General features: G+C 34.5%; 1 protein-coding gene across 1 annotated transcript in view; it reads left to right on the top strand.

Annotated features, from left to right (window-relative positions):
• The first annotated feature begins 919 nt into the window (after positions 1-919).
• LOC145304589 (uncharacterized) overlaps positions 920-19,430 on the top strand; it is a 37,563-nt gene continuing 19,052 nt past the window's right edge. The window contains exons 1-13 of the mRNA XM_080146510.1: positions 920-1,006; positions 4,918-4,995; positions 5,214-5,264; positions 5,641-5,739; positions 5,851-6,360; positions 6,580-6,689; positions 7,128-7,303; positions 7,741-7,869; positions 8,950-9,291; positions 9,644-9,712; positions 10,159-10,254; positions 10,716-10,849; positions 11,443-11,508. Coding sequence (XP_080002636.1) covers positions 926-1,006; positions 4,918-4,995; positions 5,214-5,264; positions 5,641-5,739; positions 5,851-6,360; positions 6,580-6,689; positions 7,128-7,303; positions 7,741-7,869; positions 8,950-9,291; positions 9,644-9,712; positions 10,159-10,254; positions 10,716-10,849; positions 11,443-11,508 — 1,941 coding nt within the window. The 5' untranslated portion in view covers positions 920-925. The remainder of the gene's footprint in view (positions 1,007-4,917; positions 4,996-5,213; positions 5,265-5,640; positions 5,740-5,850; positions 6,361-6,579; positions 6,690-7,127; positions 7,304-7,740; positions 7,870-8,949; positions 9,292-9,643; positions 9,713-10,158; positions 10,255-10,715; positions 10,850-11,442; positions 11,509-19,430) is intronic.

Here is a 19,430-nt window from a genome sequence, read left to right as displayed (position 1 = left end):
TTGCCTTAAAATCTTAAATATCATTTTCTACATTTCTACATTTTGTAGCCCAAAATGTTTAAGACAGCCAAAATGATTAATGTATATCCATTGACATTGTTCTCTCAAAAAGCGTGCAGAAGGGGGGAGTGTTCCCCTTGACAAGGATCTAGAAAACAACACTAAATTAGCTAGGGGGGGGGGGTATCATGTTGTAAAAAAACACACCCCTGTTAAATTAAAACTGGTCCTTACACTATATTCCTGTGTACGTTTTATAAATGATGTACATAATTGTAAAATGTGAAGTATGACAACCATAAAATAACGGTTACTAGACAATACTTAAGATGAACAAAATTGCTACTTTACACTAATCTGATAACATTGGACAAAAATGTATTCAAACCATTTTTACCATCAATAGAGACGAGAACTAATTTTAATCCATACACAATTTCAGGAATCCAGGGATAGATTATTGGAGGAATAATTATTATTCCCCTGATTCTTATATGAGTATTTTTGCCTTTGGTATACTACTATAATTGTTAAGTAGTAGAATAATTAAATCTTCACTATCCCTTTGCTCCCTGTATATTAGATTTTTAAATGGCCGCTTTTCTGTTGGTTATGACATTTAGATCTGAGAAACCCAATATATCACTGCGTAATTGGTTAACACTTAACTTCTAGTTTTAGTATCGTAGCATATTTTTAATTTCTCTCCTTTTACCTTAATTTAGATAGAGGTCATTTACGATAAATGACAAGAAAAACAATTATCTGATTATGTTTTACTTTTCAAGGAATTATATTTTTGGGGTATGTTTTAATCCATTTTAGAGGGTTATCTCAAACCTTTAATACTGAGAGCATAGGTGTTTTGTTAGAATTTTTTTTAGATAAACTATATTTAATTTTATTTATTTTCAGAGATGATAGAATGATAGTTTTGAGCGCTAGAAAAATGTGTACAAAAATGATCATTTTATTTCTGAGCACTGCAGTGAGTCTTAGCATTCAGGTAGGCTAGCTTTCATTTGTCTGACATAACAGTAGTGAGTCTTAGCATTCAGGTAGTCTAGTTTTCATTTGTCTGACATAGCAGTAGTGAGTCTTAGTATTCAGGTAGTCTAGTTTTGATTTGTCTGACGTAACAGTAGTAAGTCTTAGTATTCAGGTAGTCTAGTTTTCATTTGTCTGACATAGTAGTAGTGAGTCTTAGTATTCAGTCTTTATCCTAAATGTTAAAAATATGGGTAAATTCCTGAAAACGGACGAGTAGACAAAAAAAACCTTTCTAGTCCCTGCCTTTGGATCTTATAAAATGACCCCCAAGACTTCAAGACTAACGGTGCGCGCCATACCTTTATATACTTAACCAACACTAACCTATCCAAAAATAAACATAAAAAAATCGGTTCAATTGTAGTCCACTTTCAGTTTAAAGAAAATTCCCAAAAGATGCTTTTAGACTTTAAACAGTCATTAAAAAGATTTTGATCTAGCATCTTTTCATAGTAACAGAGGGATTAGACAATAGTATAGAATATTTATCTTTTCTTAAAATTTTCATTGAGCATTTCTGTCTTTAATTACATCAGCCCCCGATTATTTTTAAAAGTAATATTCTAGAATAAATTTATTTTGCATTGTACCATCCCTGAATTTATAGGTAAGACCTTAATTATTAGAATAGAAGCAAACATAGAGAGTTGTGCATACATTTTAACACAGATTAAAGACTATACAATAGCACAGAACATTTAGCCGCTCTTGCCGCGGCGTAAATATATTATGTTTTTACAATTTGCAGCTTCAGCTGCTAAAATAGGATACTAAAAGCCAATTTTCGAAAGAAGTTTTTTAACATAATATTAATTGTACAATGCTATCATATATTTTACTTTGCCTGTCCGTCCGTCCAATAGTCTGTCCATAACGCAATGCTATTGCATATTCTCTTTCTTTCTTTTTTGCTTTTCATATCGACTGAATATCATCTCTATAATTCATTTTGTCCGATTGTCCATCCATGATTTATTTTTGCTTCGCTATTTATGAACGTTTTTTATTTTGTGGGCACACAGAAGATGACTTTAACGCCTTGAGTTTGTTTAGACAATGTGTAATTACTTAGAGATAAAAGGATAAGACAATGGCAGTTAAAAAAATCTTCACCCCTTCCTACCCCTACCGCGTTAATCCGAAAGAAACACTTGCAGAAAGTGTCCTGTGTGACGTCATAAAAATACACCTATTATACATCTCTTTTTTAGGAGTTTCCTTTCGCATTTATCCTCTCATCCTTCCCTTTTAGACTTATTTTATAACGTCACACAAAAGACTTTCCCGATATCCCACATATATCAAAGAAAGAAAATATTTTATCATCACTGTGCTAACCGTTGAACCGATAGGGTTCTCCTTTTCAATGTAGCTTCTCATTGGTCCTTGGAGGGTTTTATCAGTCGACAATAAGTATGTTAGTTATTAATACTTTTATGCTGTAAAATTTATTGCAGATTTTAAAGGGAAAAGTTAATACTCAATAAAACCAATAGGATTCTCCATGTACCAGAAACTTCTGGTACCAGGTTTACCTGTCAATAAATACTTAAAATATAAACAATAAAATAGTAAAGAAATTGTTTTATGTTTTAGTGCTTTCTACAAACCAACTTACACGAGTAACTTAAAGAGCAGCTATGCTACTTTCCATAATTAATTATCAAACTTAAACAAATGTTTAACAAAATAACGGCTTGTTAATGAATATGCCAAATTATTAAGAAAAACACCTAAAAATTTGCCACCATTTTTAAAGCGCAGCTTCTTTTAGTTTAAAATTATTTTCGGGTTATTTGAGAAAAACAATATTTTTGAGGCATTTTGGAAATACTACAAAAATGTCAAAGAATCTTACTTTTTTCTCCTAATAAGCCTGTCTTAACCATAACACTTTGGTTAAGTGTAACTTCCAAATTTGCGGGAAGTTCTAGAGATCTTAGTCATACAAGGCAAAACCCCCAACACCAGGAACCATCAAGTTCAACAGCAGGTTTGAGTATAGTTTTATTGACACAAACTATTTCAAAGTCCTGAAATTACAAAATCAATTAATACAAAATTCCAGTTTTTATATCCACACAATATTATTTGCTTTTTAAAAATCTTTTTTTTTCTACGGTTAAAGAATCTTTGGGTACTTTGGCTTTAAAGGAAAATTATTTGGTTTAATAGATCATTGTTAAATGCATAATATAAGCACATAAAAATTACTAAAACATAATATTTGAATCATAATAAAGTTTCACGTGTAGCTGGCTAAAGCCTTTAAACTTAATAAATCCGTCCTATATGCCATACAATTTATATAAAATGAAGAAAAAACTACCTGAAGTTCTTATGGTTTAAGTACCTGGCATACTAGGGTTATTCACGCACTCTGAGACCAATGATAGGCCCGACTCAATTCTCCGAAATCTTTATCCACACACATATAATTCAAAAGTAACATGGAGAGACCCAAACATAAACAATATTCAAATGCCGCAACTCTTTAGGAAGGTTAAACAAAGACGACATTTTTTCTGACTGGAATTATAGAATAAGGAAATTAATTTCGATCTTGATAAACACAAAGCTTCCTCGAAAAGAGGTTAAGACAAAGCCACTTTAAACTAAAAATGCAAATTGAAAAAATTTAACTTTCAATGATCATAACATTTAATTATTTTGTAAATTAATGGATAAGTAAAAAATTCTATTCTACATACATTTTATACATGGAAATATTTATCCTTGTTTTAAAAAAATATTGAGAAATAAAATAAATAACAAGTTTAATATAGATTTGCAAAGCGATAATAAATCCTGGATAGAGGAATGGGTAAATAAAAGATAAATTAATCTTCCCATTAGATATAGTTACTTATCTAATATAGATATCTTTTTCGTAGAATTTTTTCCGTAAGGCTTAGATCTGGTTTTAATACAGTAAAAATTCATCGAATTCGGAACTATGCTTGATTTGAGAGATTTTTTAGTTTGGATATATATCTCATCTTATCTTGATTATTTTCTTTGTATAAAAGTAACTGGATGCTCGTGAGACTGTTTTTTTTGTGTGTACCGAAGAATCTCCCTAACCGCTGATATGACATTAATCTCCTTTACAGAGTAGCTTCTCATAGGTCCTAGGAAGGTTTTAACTTTTTTTGGCTAGGGAAGGGGTTACCACCACACATTTTTATTCTTTAAAAACTTAAATTGAAAGTGAGGTGAGAGGCGTAATTTGTAAAGTAAAAGATCTTTTAAGACAAACATTGAAAACAAGACTGACCATAATCGACATATACTGATACTAGTAGATTGTTTAAAATGGTTTAAAAACTACCAAGTAATTTTATTTATTGTTAAATCACTTCAAAATGAGAAACAAGATAAAAAGAAATTTAAAAGGAAGAAAGGACAAAAAAATAAAAACCAAAAACTCAGTGGGAATGCAACGATGCGAAATAAAAGTTAGAAAATCACTTTTTGACCTTTACTGGCCGTTTCTATAAATGTTTAAAACAATGTAAAACAGAAAATTTTCTGTAGGAAATATAAAAAAATAGCAGTTACTAAATTCCATTTATTACTCTAGAAAACAAATGTTTTTATTTGTGCTAAATTAATTGAAACCAACAAAATTTTGCGAGAAAAATCACTAGCACTATCATTATCATTTACAATTTAATTATTTGCTTTAGTGTTGCAATTTTATTGTCCTTAAATATTTTTTTCTTCAAAGGAATCCTTAAATAAAAGTAACTGGATGTCTGTGTGTGTAGTTAACGATCTATCTATCGGCTCAGTAATTTTTGTCATAAATACATTTGTAATAAAGGTACATTTTCATAAAGGTCATCTATCTATCTATCTATCTAGGCAGCAGTCCCTGTCCCCACAGGTCTGGATAGAGAATTTAACTTTCTGCTGGACTCCCCCACCATTACAGAAGCACAGGTCACAGTGGAAATATTTAGCTAAAATCGGGAATTTAAGAAAAATTCCACAGTGCGAAAAATATGTAAAAGGGGATTTTTGAAATTTAATAATAACTAGAGATTTTTACTGTCAATTCTTAAGAACTTAAAAGGGAACACAATGGGATAGAAATGGATATTATCGTTTATGTTCAAATTATTATTATTTATTCAATATTCCACTGTGTATCTGTGTAGGCTAATGCAGCCAATGAGAGCATCTTAACAACCACAACAGTTGAACCCGAGGCATAGAAAAATCATACATAACAAATAAAACATATTAATTAAGTTTTTGATTGACAATACCTGCCTAAAATACCTTTTTTCGCAAGAAATATGTTAATAACTCATTGTCAGGTCGGGAACATTGAAATGTAAATTAAACTGCCACTTTAAAAACACCCTCTCTCATTCGTTGGCTTTACAAATTTTGGTACTATATATATTAAATATCTTGATAGTTAGCACTGTACGAACTTATAAAAAGGGGCAATTTTGTTTATCAACATCGGGAATGTACATCAAATTATCGTCCATTGTCTTATCTCTTAAGATTCCTTCAGAATAGACATTGTCTGAGTAAAACTCGATACTTGACTCTTTATTTATCTATGATCTGCAGGCAGTCACCACTGAACCCCTCCTTCTTGTCCCCACCCTTCCTAAACTTGATACAACTGAAACTAACATTGAACAAGTTGTAACTGAACAAATTTTCAAGGTAATGCTTTTTTAAAATGCAAATTGTTGAAAAAAGAATTGCATTTTGTATGTAAAATGGTAAATTTTCATAGAAAAATGATAATAAGAATAAAGAGTTGTTTTTTTGCAGGATGAAATAACTAGTGAAGACCCTACAACCGAATCAGTCATGTTGGAACAATCCACCATCTTGGATAATGCCGCCATCTTGGATGAGTCAGCCAGTTTGGATGAGTCGGCCATGTTTGATGATTCAGCCATCTTGAATTCTGATTATTCCGAAGATGACTATTCTTTTATGCTAACAAACCGGTTTGTCAAAAACAGACAAAACCAATCTAAACCACCAACTGAAAATGCTATGGAATCTGAAAATACAGCAACTGAACAAGTTATTGAAACTGCTACCGAGCAAATAATTAAAAATGAAAATCCATCAACTGAACAAGTTAATGATTTTGAAATCCCAACAGCAGAAGAATTAACAATAGTCAAAGACATTATTGAAGAAACTACAGTTGAAAATCTAGTATCAACCACTGATGCCACCATTGAAAATGAAACACCCAGTGATAATGAGCAAAGTGTAACAACAGAAAATAATGAAGATACAACTCTTGATATTTCTTTAGCTTTTAGGGTAAAAGTTTCAAATTTTCAAAGTTATAATTATGACTAAAAATTGATAATTTTATCTACCGCTACTATGTCAGATGCGCGATAATTTATGTTTCTTTGTCCAATTACTTGATTCTAAAAACAGGTTCAACTCATGAATTTTCAGTGTGTCTGATAACCGGTTCTTATGCATCGAATATTCATCGGTTTCGAAGCTATACTGGAAAATAAATATTTGTAGGATATAGTAGCTGCTATTGAGAAAGAGGTAGAAATAGAAGAAGCTGATCTAACAACTGAAGAAGATTCTGCTATTGTATTCACAAATGAGTCAGAAAACAACGATTCCAGGTATGTACATAGATAATTCGATTGGATAGAAACAGAAAGATAGATTGATTTATTGATTTATAGAAATAAAGAGATAGATTGATATAATCACATAATTAGTTTAGTACTGCCTCCATAACACCACCCAACCGTATAAAAAATTCTTAGGGCCATATATATTATATATCCTAATAGGCGATGTATTCCCATGCAAAAAAGCCTTAAACCTGTCCTATACTATTACAAACTTGTTCATTTGTCCCTCTCTTACCCCTGCCCTGTCCCATCCCCCCTGTAAAAGTAATTTTGCATATTATCTTTGTGCCATATGTATCCTAGTGGATATGTAAAATAGCCTTATACCTGTCCTGGACTAATACAAACTTCCCTGAAAAAATAGGATAAGATTAATAATGTAATAAGATTATTTTAGCAAAATTGATCATCTATATTTTTCAGTTTTTATGACACTTTCGAAGATGGCGACTACACTATAACCAAGAACGAGCAACTTGGCACAACGACATCTGAAAAACCCACAAAATCAAGTTTTGACGCCATAATGTTTACTAAAGACGGGATAGAACCATTGGACGACAGTGCTTTTGTTCTTACCAATACGCATCTTATGGCAGGGGTGTATATTTTATTCTGAACTGGATAGCATCTCAATTTTTAGTAATGGAGCTACTTTATAAGTATGATAAGTTCGCTCGTCCGTATGTTAACTTAATTTGTAATATATACAAATTCTATTTACAAAAAATGCTTATAAATTAACCTCCACCTTCTTTAAAATCCTTCCTTTCGTTGGGATAGCAAAGCATTTATGTTTTTAAATGTTTTACAAAGTCAAAAGTTAAGAAAAAAAATATTCTAATAAAAAATCCAATAAAGGTAATGTTAATCGGAAAATTTAGCCATGTTTTAAAGTTTTTAAGCAAAAATCTATGAAAAGGACAATAATAATTATTAAATAAATGACTGAAAGACTGACATACAACATAACTAAGCAACAGACTAGCTTCGCTTCTAATAAATCCAAGAGAATAAAATATAACACCTTAAACAGCCTTGAACGACGACGCCGTAATTTTTACAACGGACAGTCTTCCTGCCCTGTACTCTGAAGAAAAATTCACCACGGACAGTTCTTTAGATTCAGATTCTGAACAAATTGGCTCCACACACTTGCCCCAAGGTTTTCATTTTTTATTAAGAAGCTACTCTACTATAAGTCGGTATGTCTGTTGGTTTAACATCAGGGAGAGAGGAGACTGTAAATTACACTGGTACCCAATGTTTTATAACTCAGGTATCTCATAAATCCTTGGGTACTTTTAACAAATTTTTATTGGTTGGTACCCAAAGAGCAATGTCAAAACTTTTCAACCAATAATTTTAATCTGGAGAAGGCATAAATTTGTTGATCATCATTGTGGATGTAATTCAAATAGCGTCCATTGTCATATCCCTTAAGATCTTACATGCACTACTTTGTGTTATAGATTTTTAAGTGGAAAAGCTTCGCTATCTTTGAAAGTAACTTTTCTTTATTTTAAACAATTGATATAAATCTTGATTTATTAAACTGTATTTAATCTAAAGTAGATTTTAAACATATAATTGTTTTATTTTTAATACATTTAAAGGATTAAATCATGGAAAGGACTATGATCGGTAAATCAATATTTGTCTAAATATGAAACTTTATGTAGAATTAAGGAGGGGGGGGGAGGAAAGTAGTGTTGATTATTTCAACTAACATTAGCTTCCTGACTTAAAATCCGTTTCTTTAACAATTTTGTGTAGTTCTAATCCTGAGATACCCTACCCCCATGAAGCACTTCTAACCCAGAGATCTAAAGGGATAAGACAACAGCCGATAAATTGATGCACATTCCCAATGACAACACACAAAACTACCCCTTCTGTAGAAAGGTTTGAACACTCATTTTAATAAACCAACCAATCAAATTTAGTGTAAGTCCCCAAAGTTGTTAATCCAACGAATAAGAAAACGTTATTGTAAAATTTTGGGGACTAGTGTAATAAACAGCCCATTGTCCCCCCTCTCTATCTCTCTGCTTCCAACTCCTACTTAACCAAATCGGTGCTTTACCTCAAAGTTCCTTGCGGCACAGACACCCCTTTCGCATTTAACTTTAAAATAAGGGTAGGGATCCCACTTAATCTAACCTAAAATAAGTATTCTGAATAAAGTTTTTTTGTGTACTACTCCCAGTAGAAATAAAATTCTCCTAATTTTTGTATTTTCAAGAAATTGCTGAGAAGATAAAGTTAAAAATCCCCCAGATGGACTTAGAAACCCCTTCCACCAAAGCACCCTCAAACATAAATGACTATGTAATGACCTTTTTCGAAATGGACATTCCAAAAATGCCTCATCAACACCATAACAGTGACGAAAATGAACACGAAATTCAAACAACTAGCGAAGCCAGTATAAGTCCTGTTATTATAGTAAAAATTCCTGACCTAGACATGGAGAAAGTGAATAAAGAGGATACAATTGTGGATGGTTTTGTTACTAGTACAAAGGTTGCCATCGAGAATCAAAAAGAGGAGAAAAATGATAATGATTATGTTGATTACTATCAAGGTATGACTTTTAGTAGCTCGAAATCTCCGTCAGTGCTTCCGTCTGTCAGCTACTTAATTTTCACTGCTGCTATTCTAGATAGACGGCTCAATATTTAGTGAAGATTCCCTACGCCAATGAGCATCCGGTATATAATTTACTTAAACCGTTGGTCTGTCATTCATACACAAATACTATCAATTAAAACATCTAAAACAAATGTATACCTTGGTTTTTTTTAATTTTATGTAAATTTATTTTTTACTTATTACAACAAAAAATCTGCTATTTGAATCAATTTGTCCCTATGACAAACCATGATCTTTACTGTGCTTCTTTACTTATGGATGTTGTCATCCCTGTTTATTTTTAGATGAGAAGAAATCCTCGTTTTTCCCTGATGAATTGGACGACCTGTATACCACTGAAGATGATTCTCAAGGAAAATTTAGACACTTTATATCTATAATGCAAAGTACAAGAATGTCCAACTGTCCGTCCATCCAAAGCTAAATGCTTCATTCTTACAGTTTACAAGGACAACTACTTTGGAAAAAAATCCATTTTTTATTCAAAAATTCTTCTTGCTCTCTCTATAAAAATTCTTAACTTTTTTATCTTTTTTTTGACATTCTTGTTTTCATTTATTCCTGTATATTATCTACTGCAATTTAGTAATTTCTACCATAGGGGTGTAGATTTAATTCTAAGGATGCTTCTCTTATTGAATGATATATTTGATATGAGAATATTTGGTGAGGGTATTAGAGCTGCAACTCTTTTTAAATTGTACCTAATTGTTTCAGAAATCATTATTCTAAAATATTAACTAACATAGCTATCCCACTCTACAAGTACAAAAGTTAAGCAAAGTGTCTTTTTTACTAGTTGAAGAAGAAATCCCCAAAATTGAGTCTGCTTTGATCCAGGCAGCTCTAGCGGATTATGATTTCTCCTATACTAATAATGAAGATATTACTACAGGAATTAATATGAGTTCAAATAATAATTGTTCTTTCACTTTTGCATATAATCAAATATGTAAAATATTTCCAGAAAAACAGAAAAATGTTGAGTATGTTTTAGTTTCCCTGAAAGTGATTAGTCGAGTACTGCAACCCCTTCTTTATTTTGAAGTAACTTGAAAATAAGGGGAAGGAAGTAGATTTTGTGTGTTTTTACTTTACATTAGATTATAATAAGGCACATGGTAACACCGCCGGATTAGTAATTTACCATAGGGGTTGGGCATAGGTAAAACACTCCCTTATTTGTATATTATTCGAAAATAATATGGGGGTTTCTGTGCTCAGTTGTCACTTAACGGTAAAGCATCAGATTCCTAATTCCTTATTATCTATTTTTATGAACGATTTTTTTATGAACTATTTTTCTCTATATGTTTCCATTTAAAATTTATATTACTCATGTTATAACAACAATAGTGCGCTCCGCTGGAAACGTCAACGAAGTAGATTCTGGTGTTATTATTGATGTTCTGAAGAACTTTATATCTGAGCAGGATCCTGTTCTAGAATTGTTTCTGTCTGTATGCTTTGTTCATCCGGATTGCTTCCAGGTTGGTAGCTAGAACGATAGTTTTGGCTAGGAGGGCTGAGGGCGGGTTGGTTGAAAAGCGCTAAAAAATAACCTCCCTGGCAAGAGGGTATATTCTCCGGTTTGATTTTTATGGTGGATTGGCATCAAGAAGCAACGACATCCCCCAACCCCTAGAGACTTTTTTTTTGGGGGGGGGGGGAAGGGGGGTTTTTGGTGTTGAAGTTACTTATATTTGATAGATGTTTTTGTAGTGTTGAAAAGGGATCAGTAATAACAAAGTGCACCTGCACATACCTAATTTTCGAGGATTTTAGCGAAAGGCATAGACATTTTATAATTAGATTTTATAACTTAGTGGTTGATAATTGGCAAATTTTAGGGGGTAATAAGAAAATTATACATGACATAAAAACCTATTTCTAAATGTGTATTCAAATTAATTTAATGAAAGGAATTTGTATGTTTTGTGCGCGAAGCGTACAAAAAAATTGTTACATTTGTGTGGTTGTATTATACATTTAGGTAGCTTGTGTAGATTTGTAGATAGATTAATAGATAGATATTCCTACAAATATCACATTTTTTATCCTAACGATACCTTTTTATCTTTAGTTGGACTCTCCCTTTCCCACGACAGAACTTGGAGCACAAGGCAGAGAAATATTACATCTGCTACAGGTAATACAATTTCTCGTATTCATTCGAATCCGGTGGATAGGAACCGGTTCTCATCCATACGAAAAAACTATGTCTAGCATCGAATTATATCCAGCTTTCTACGAATATAAAAATGTACCATCACAAGATTAAAACCAGTTTTTTTAGCCGGTGCCTTCGGCACCTCGGGGCTAAAAAAACTAGTTTTAATCTTGTAATTGTACATTCTGTATCCGCGGAAAGCCGTTTATAATACGATGCGAGAAATAACTATTCTTTGTGATTAGCTTCAATCAATTTTAGGCATCCTTTTAAATATAATTTTGAAGGGATAATTCAATGGAGATAAATTATAGTACGCTCCAAATTATGGAAACAAAATTACCCCTTCAAAATAAAAAGTTCATAGGTGTGAAGGTTTATGCATTCTAGTTTTAAAACTCAATAAAGATTTGAAAAAAGGACCCATAGTTTCGAAGCCAACGAGTGAGGGAAATTGTAAATTTCAGTCCTTTACAATATACATACAGTCCAATTCCTCCCTGGTAAAAATGATTTATATATATATAGTTTCATTGATCTATATAAGGCATCCCTGAAAAGAAAACAGAAATCCAGTTCAATAGTTAGTGGGATCTAAATGGACACACAGATAGTCTTAGAATCTTTTAATTATTTAAATAAATAAGTTTTTAAGTAGACAATAAAGGGGTGGATTATGCTTTGACCATGGGCCGTTTTTTTGAGACTATACCACTATTTGCCCCAAAGTATAGACACAAGAGTTCTATGGAGAATTTTTATTAGGTTGTACTGTACATACATGCAATGGATAGGACAATAGAAGATATATTAAATTTTTAAAGTGATTAACTTTCAGTACACATTTTTTTGTTGGGGGTTGGATTAGATTATTTGTCTTTACATTACTGTTTTTATAGCTTATTTAATATGCTGTAATCGTTTGAATAAAGAAAATCGTATGCAATCGATTGAGTGATATTAAAATGCAAGTATATATTCTAGTAGATTAAGATTATAGACCAGTATTGTTTAAATTTGTCAAAGCAAGCCACAAAAAAAATACTTTTTTGGCCTTAAATTTTATAAAACATGCCTCGAGCTACTTTAATATATCATTTAATCGTCCAAATATCTCTTAATTACGGTTTTATACCAAGATTTTGGGTGAGGTTCTACAGCCATATAATGTCTACGTGTTATTGTATATTTATCTATTCGTTTTAATGCTATTGTGTTGTCATAATTGGATGGCAGACAGACTTTGAAACCCACCATAAAGGTCTTGTTTATGACAATTTATTAGAAACAATGAATTGTAAAATATAATGGAAAATATTTTTTGGGGTACAATAAAAAATAATAGCAAATTATAAAAAAAAATATAGCTTGATATTTCAGAGTCTAATACTCTTTTTTAATTTAAGGAGGATGAGGTTATTCATCCAACCCCCTCGCCCCCAAAATATTATAAAATATTTCTAATATTAAATTTTTACTTTCTGTAGAATATATTTATATAGAGAATGGAAATTATTTATCCATTTTTGAAAAATCCATTTTATCCATAAACACATTTTAAACGTACATACACAAAGAAAATATAAAAGTGTTTTAACAATATATCATAAATAAAATATAGAGAATTTAAGCTTTATATTTTAAAACGCTGTATTTCCTGAAATTTACTTTGACTAATGTCCATTTAGATAAAATCAATCAGCTGTAATTAATTGCAGCACTATTTTAATAATGATAAGTTATATAAATAAAGTAAAAAAGAAAAAAAATATTAAAGTATTCGCAGTTTTTTTACGGTTTTTAAATGCACACTCGAAATGGTCAGTAATATATGACCAAGAGGGATTTAAGTAAGAATTGGGACATTTATCCAATCATTTTAATCAGTTTTAGTTCTCTCTAATGTTTAATGTAATTTGTCTTAATTTTATGCTACAAAATATCAACATTAGTGTCGTGCACAGACATTTGCCAGGTGTAAGGGTTGGGGTTGAAAAGGGTAAAAAGTGGAATTATGTCCTTTGGGACTCCCCCCTTTCCATCTCCCTTCCGCACGCAACTGAACGTCAGACTATCATTGTTCTACTTGCTATAACATGAAGTAGTAAGGTTTTTTTGTCTGAAGGTAAAAATCACAGAAGTTGTTAGTTAAAAGTGGCTGTAACTTTTTATATGTCTTTTGGTGGTTTTAGACAATTTTCTTGACTTCTTCCACCCTACCTTAAAGGATAGTGGTGTCTCAACCATGACACTTTGGTTGAGCTTGACTTCCGAATTAGCGGGAAGTTCACGAGATCTGTTGGCGAACATACAAACCCCCAATATCAGGAACCATCAAGTTTCAACAGCAGGTTTGAATATAGATTTATTGATGAAATTATTTCAAAGTCCTGAAATTACAAAATCAATTAGTTCATAATTCCAGTTATTTATAACCACGTAATCTAAATTGCTTTTTAAAATCATTTTTCTCTACGGTTAAGAATCTTTGGAAACTTTGGCTTTAAAGGAAAATTATTTGGTTTAATAAATCATTGTTAAATGCAAAAATAAAGGCACATAAAAATAACTAAAACATATATTAATCATTATTAAGTTTCATGTTTAGCTGGCTAAAGCCTTTTTTAAAACTACATATAATTGTCCTATACACCATTCTTCTTAATAAAAATAACAAATTCTACCTGAAGTTCTTATGGTTTCAAATCCCTGATATACTAGGGTCGTTCACACACTATGAGACCAATGATAGGCCCAATTTTGTTCTCCGAAATCTTCACACACTCATATCTCATTCAAAAGTAACGAACGTGCGCATCAAAATATACAAACAATCCATGCCGCGTCACATTATCAAAGGAAAGCCAAAAAAAGACGACATTTGCGCTTAGTTTTAGGATAATGATAAGGAATTAATTTCGAACTTGATAAACACAAAGCTTCCTCGAAAAGAGGTTAAGACACACCCCCCGTTTGAAAGTCAAATTAACTTCCTTAACGAGATTCAAGGTTTTTTTGCGCTGAGCACTAGCAACATTTCTCACTAAACTCAACTCACCATAATCACATGAGAATGGCCACATCCCGAAAACGTGACAATTTTGCTCCTAACTAAATGAAACCCCGTGAAATGCATACACAATATCATACCCCTCACTAGGACTCATAATACCTCACATTTTAGGATAGAAGGATGGGGATTGGTTTGTACCATACAACATTCCATGCACATGACAATCACAGATCACATACACAATCCTAAAATAGATAATCCTATTAATCATGATGTTGTAAATATAACAACTATACTAAATAATAATCATTTCATAATCAATAGGTAATAAATCATTATAAATAAATCAATAAGTACCTACGAAATCAGGTTGAAATGTAAACAATAATGGTAAAATAAAACGAAATAAATCTTAGACAAGAAAATTAAGATTTATAGGTACTTAAAACTAAATTTGTTAAGCATCAAAAGAGTAGTAAGAAAAAATATTTCAAAATCCTTGGGCAGAAAGTTTTTCAAACCTAATGAATAAGAACTGTAATATCTTAATCAACAATAAAACTTTTTAATACTTAAAGAATAGCAAAATAATAATATCTTCGTTAGAATTTTCATCGGAATTATAAAAATACCAATTTTTCTTTGTAAAAAAATATGAGACTTTAAATATGAATTTTCAATCATTCCTTGATCTGAATAAAAAATGTTTTACTTGATTGAAATTCATATATAATTTTTAAAAAAATCTGCTAAAAAATACTTGATTTTTTTTCTTAGAATAAATATCGAATCACGCAACCTCGACACATTTATTCCTTTTTGTTAAACTTTTCAGGTAAGTTTTATAATGAATTGTACTTTTGAAAAGAAATTAAACTCAATAAAATTAAATTTGAGCATATGAATTAGAATAAAATTTAATCGCATTTCATTTGATTCTTATTTTATGCATAAAAATAGGCATATGAAAAATGTGGCTTTTTTTTACTAAAAAAATCTCAATTTCCATAAAATAAGAATCAATTATTAATCATAATTTTTAACAACTGCCTGACTGATACAGCATGTTCTTCCAGGGGAGATTTATCTGTCAGCCGGAACAAGACTCTTGCAGTCTTTCTCCCATCCTCAATCCTCGTCACTCGGCCCATCCTCAAACATCTCATCAGCGGATTGGTACTCGTAACCAGAACTATATCTCCGTCAGCTAGTGGCTCCGCCATCTCATCCTTCCACTTGGACATCCGTAATATCTTCGGTAGGATCTCCTGGCGATAGGCAGTCCAAAACTGGGCAGATAAATCTTCTAACAACTTCAACCTGGAGGAAATTTGGTCCTCCGGTTTCATCGCTACATTGCACAACGGCTGGCGGTCAACATTTCCCAGCAGCTGGCCAGGGGTAATCAGCCGCCAATTCTCCACGTCGTTCGCAGCTTCTATCGTCAATGGTCTGCTATTCATCAACTTGCTAACCTCCGCCAACAGCACCAGGAGCTCGTTGAAATTAACAGAACTATTCACCAACTTCTTGGACAGCAATCTCTTGGTTAATCCCACCATTTTCTCAGCTTGCCCAATGAAATGGTGGGCTCGGGCCGGGATCTGAGACCAAGAAAACTCTACCTGGCTGCCCAACTTCTGCTCTAAAACCTTGCGAGCACCGGATAATTGTGTGCCCATGTCGCTTACTATGACCTTCGGCAGACAATGAACAGCTTCCAACTTGCGCAGGGACAACAGGATACTGCTGGTATCATACTTTTCCAAGGCATCTAACCATAACGCCCCTGAGAACCTGCAGACCACCACGAACACCCACACCTTCTTCGTTGCTGTCTGACTCCTCGTTTTGGCGGCAGCTCTCCTCGTAACCAGCGGACCCATCAGGTCGACTTGCACAGCTTCAAAAGGCCTGCTCGGGACCAACTTGTCAGGTAACACATCCTTCATGGTAGTACGACATTCCTTGGCCCTCTCAACACTGCAGGGCCAACACTTCTTCACTTCCATGATGAACAACCTCCTTGCCTTCACAATCCAGCACCAACGGCGGCTCTCAGCTAAAGTTCCACGGACACCAGAGTGAAGCTCAACATGCGCTTCTCTCATAAAAACAGCAGCTAACCAATTACCAGGCTCCAAAATTATTAAACCTGGCATGTCTTCAAATATCATTTTACGGCCACCAGTAATGGCGTCAATGACGGGCTCTCCACGACCAACCATTTTAAGGATTCTCATCTCCCTGGTCACATACTTTCCTCCGGGACCAACGACAGGCCAGGTCAATGATACTTCATGCACTAATGGATTTAATGACGCATAATTGCCTTTAGCGTCATTTATCCACTCATCCTCTTGGCTTCATGACACAATGAAAAGTTCCGCCGCCGCCATAAAATTGTACAAAGACGGCTTGTACACAGAATCTGCGGCTGCTACATGACTACCAGCGGCTGTAGTCTTACCTTCTTGTCTGCTCTTTAGCTTCTTCAACCAGGTGTTCGCAACTTGCAGGACAGCTGCCATAATACGTTTGGCCTGTCCAAATGATCTCCTGTGCTTAAACCTAAAGACATCTTCAGCGGCTTCTCCGGCAACCTTCATTGAACATAACTTAACCATTTTGGTATTCAACTCCTCTGGGGGTAAAACCTGCTTGACTTCTTCGGCAGTTTTCACCGGCCACGCGCTTTCATCCTGGCGCAACCATTCTGGGCCCAATCTGTACCTGGAACCTGGTCCCAAATCTGATACCTTGCAGGTGCTTCTGGTGCCCAAATCTGCAACATTGTGTGTCCCCGGGACCCACCTCCAGTCATCCTTGTTGGTTGCAGATTGAATTTCTCCAATGCGATGAGAATTAAAAGTGTTCAACATAGCACTGTTGGAAACTATTTGTGATAAAACACACGATGAATCAGTAAAGTACATCACTCTGACAACATCAAAGGGCAGGGCATCTCTGACGGACTTTGCCAACCTTGTGGACATCTGGCACCCCATCAATTCAAGGCGTGGAATTGATTCACATTTGACCGGCGCAACTCTTGACTTGGTGGCTAGCAGAAACGTTTCAAATCCTTGTCTAGTTGGCCACCTCAAATATGCATTACATGCATAAGCCTCTGATGACCCATCCGAAAACATCATCAAGGATGGAAGGCCAGTTGGTTCCTCCGGGACCACACAACGGTCAAACTCCAATTTAGCGACCTCAGCTCTGTCCTCCAGCGACTTAACAAGTTCATCCCGTAGACTTTTTGGAATGAAATCTTGCCAGCCCAAATTCAGCAAACATGTTTTCCGCAGGACAAGTTTAATTCTCAACAGAATAGGGCTGCAAAGCCCGATCGGGTCAAAGGTTTGGGCGGCGAACCTGTGGACCATCTTCTTTGTCAGATTCTCGTCCAAGGCATCCTGGAGGTTGTACAAATCAGCATCCTCTTTCACCTTCTTTCCCTTAACTTTTCCATCTTGGTTGACTCTTGTGGCGATGGACAACACATCGGTGGCTGGCTTCCATATTAGCCCGAGAACCTTGGTAGGCTGGCAATCATCTCCAGAATAAATGACTTGTTTGAAGGAAAAACTACCTTTGCCGATAATTCTGTCGGCCTCTTTCATCATCTCCTTGGCTTCTGGCTTCGATCCTGCTCCCGAAATAACGTCATCTATGAAGCTGTGCTTCTCAAGCTTGACTGCAACTGGAATCTGAGGTAACTTGAATTCCTCATCAGGGTAGGTAGGTATTTGTGGCTCCTTCCATAATTCAGGTTTAGCAACAATTTCACTACCGTTTATCTGCCCCTCTCCATACATCTCCTTGACCTCTGCTTCACTCTTTCCGCCGAACAGGCGGGACGTCAACTTCAGGGCTGTAACTGCCAAATTTCCCGCAGCTAACTCGCCAAAATTCACAACTTTAGTCAGGTAAATTTCAAGAGGACCGTCTGGCGTCGGGGAAAATAAAACTCTCTTCATCTGGCTGTCGAACTCTGTGGCCAGGATAGAGTTATAGAACTTGGAAATATCCGCGGTTATACCAACCTTGTAACCGCGGAAAAGCATCAAATGATAAAAAATCTTCTGCATTGGCGGCGGGCCTCCCAGCATTATGTTATTAAAACTGGTACCTTTGAACGTCAGAGAACTATTTGCACACAATCTCATCGGTGTGGAACTTGAATCCTCCTTGAAGGCAACCACTATTGATGAACAAGACTTAGGCCCTTCATACTGCAATTCTTCAGGCGTGGCTTTTTGAAAAACGCCTCTTTTTATGGCGTCGTTGAATACCTCCACATACATTCCATAGGTACCTTCCTTGACCATCTTGGCACGATCCTTTTCAGCAATTTTGCGGGCTAAACTCTCATTGTAGGGTAAAGTGTGAGGATCTTCAATATAAGCATATTGACCTGTCCACTTGTTGGACTGCAAGTCTAGTGTTAAACCTGCCTCAATTATCCTCTGCCTCTCACGCTGGTCCCAGGTAGTGCCGTCGGCCATAGCCTTGCACTCTTGACAGGCAGTACATCCTGGACAAAGTGCCTGCGGCTGTACGCCAAACAATTCAGACGTCAGAAAGTCTGGCAAGGTGCCTCCACTGACACTGACAGCCTTATAAGCCGACTTTTGATCTCCAGCTCCACCGTCAGCACTCGTACAGATAAAACCACTACCAAAAATGGTTCGCCACAACATAGACTGGCCCACTTTCTGGTAGGTTGAAGGAAACACGTCAGGATGTGTATTTCCAATGATGATATCTAAGCCTCCACTAATATATGTAAACCTTTCTGGCGGCATTTTAAATATCTCGGCGGCAGTTTCGGGGTGGACCGAGCGCATCTCGTTGGCCCCGCCGAGGGTAGGCATGACAG

The sequence above is a fragment of the Acartia tonsa genome, chromosome 13, assembly GCF_053477335.1.
Source record: "Acartia tonsa isolate MP-2025a chromosome 13, ASM5347733v1, whole genome shotgun sequence".
In the NCBI taxonomy this organism is placed as follows: Eukaryota; Metazoa; Arthropoda; class Copepoda; order Calanoida; family Acartiidae; genus Acartia; species Acartia tonsa.
Note: the sequence above shows the minus strand (reverse complement) of the source record. Positions and strands in the feature narration are given on the sequence as shown.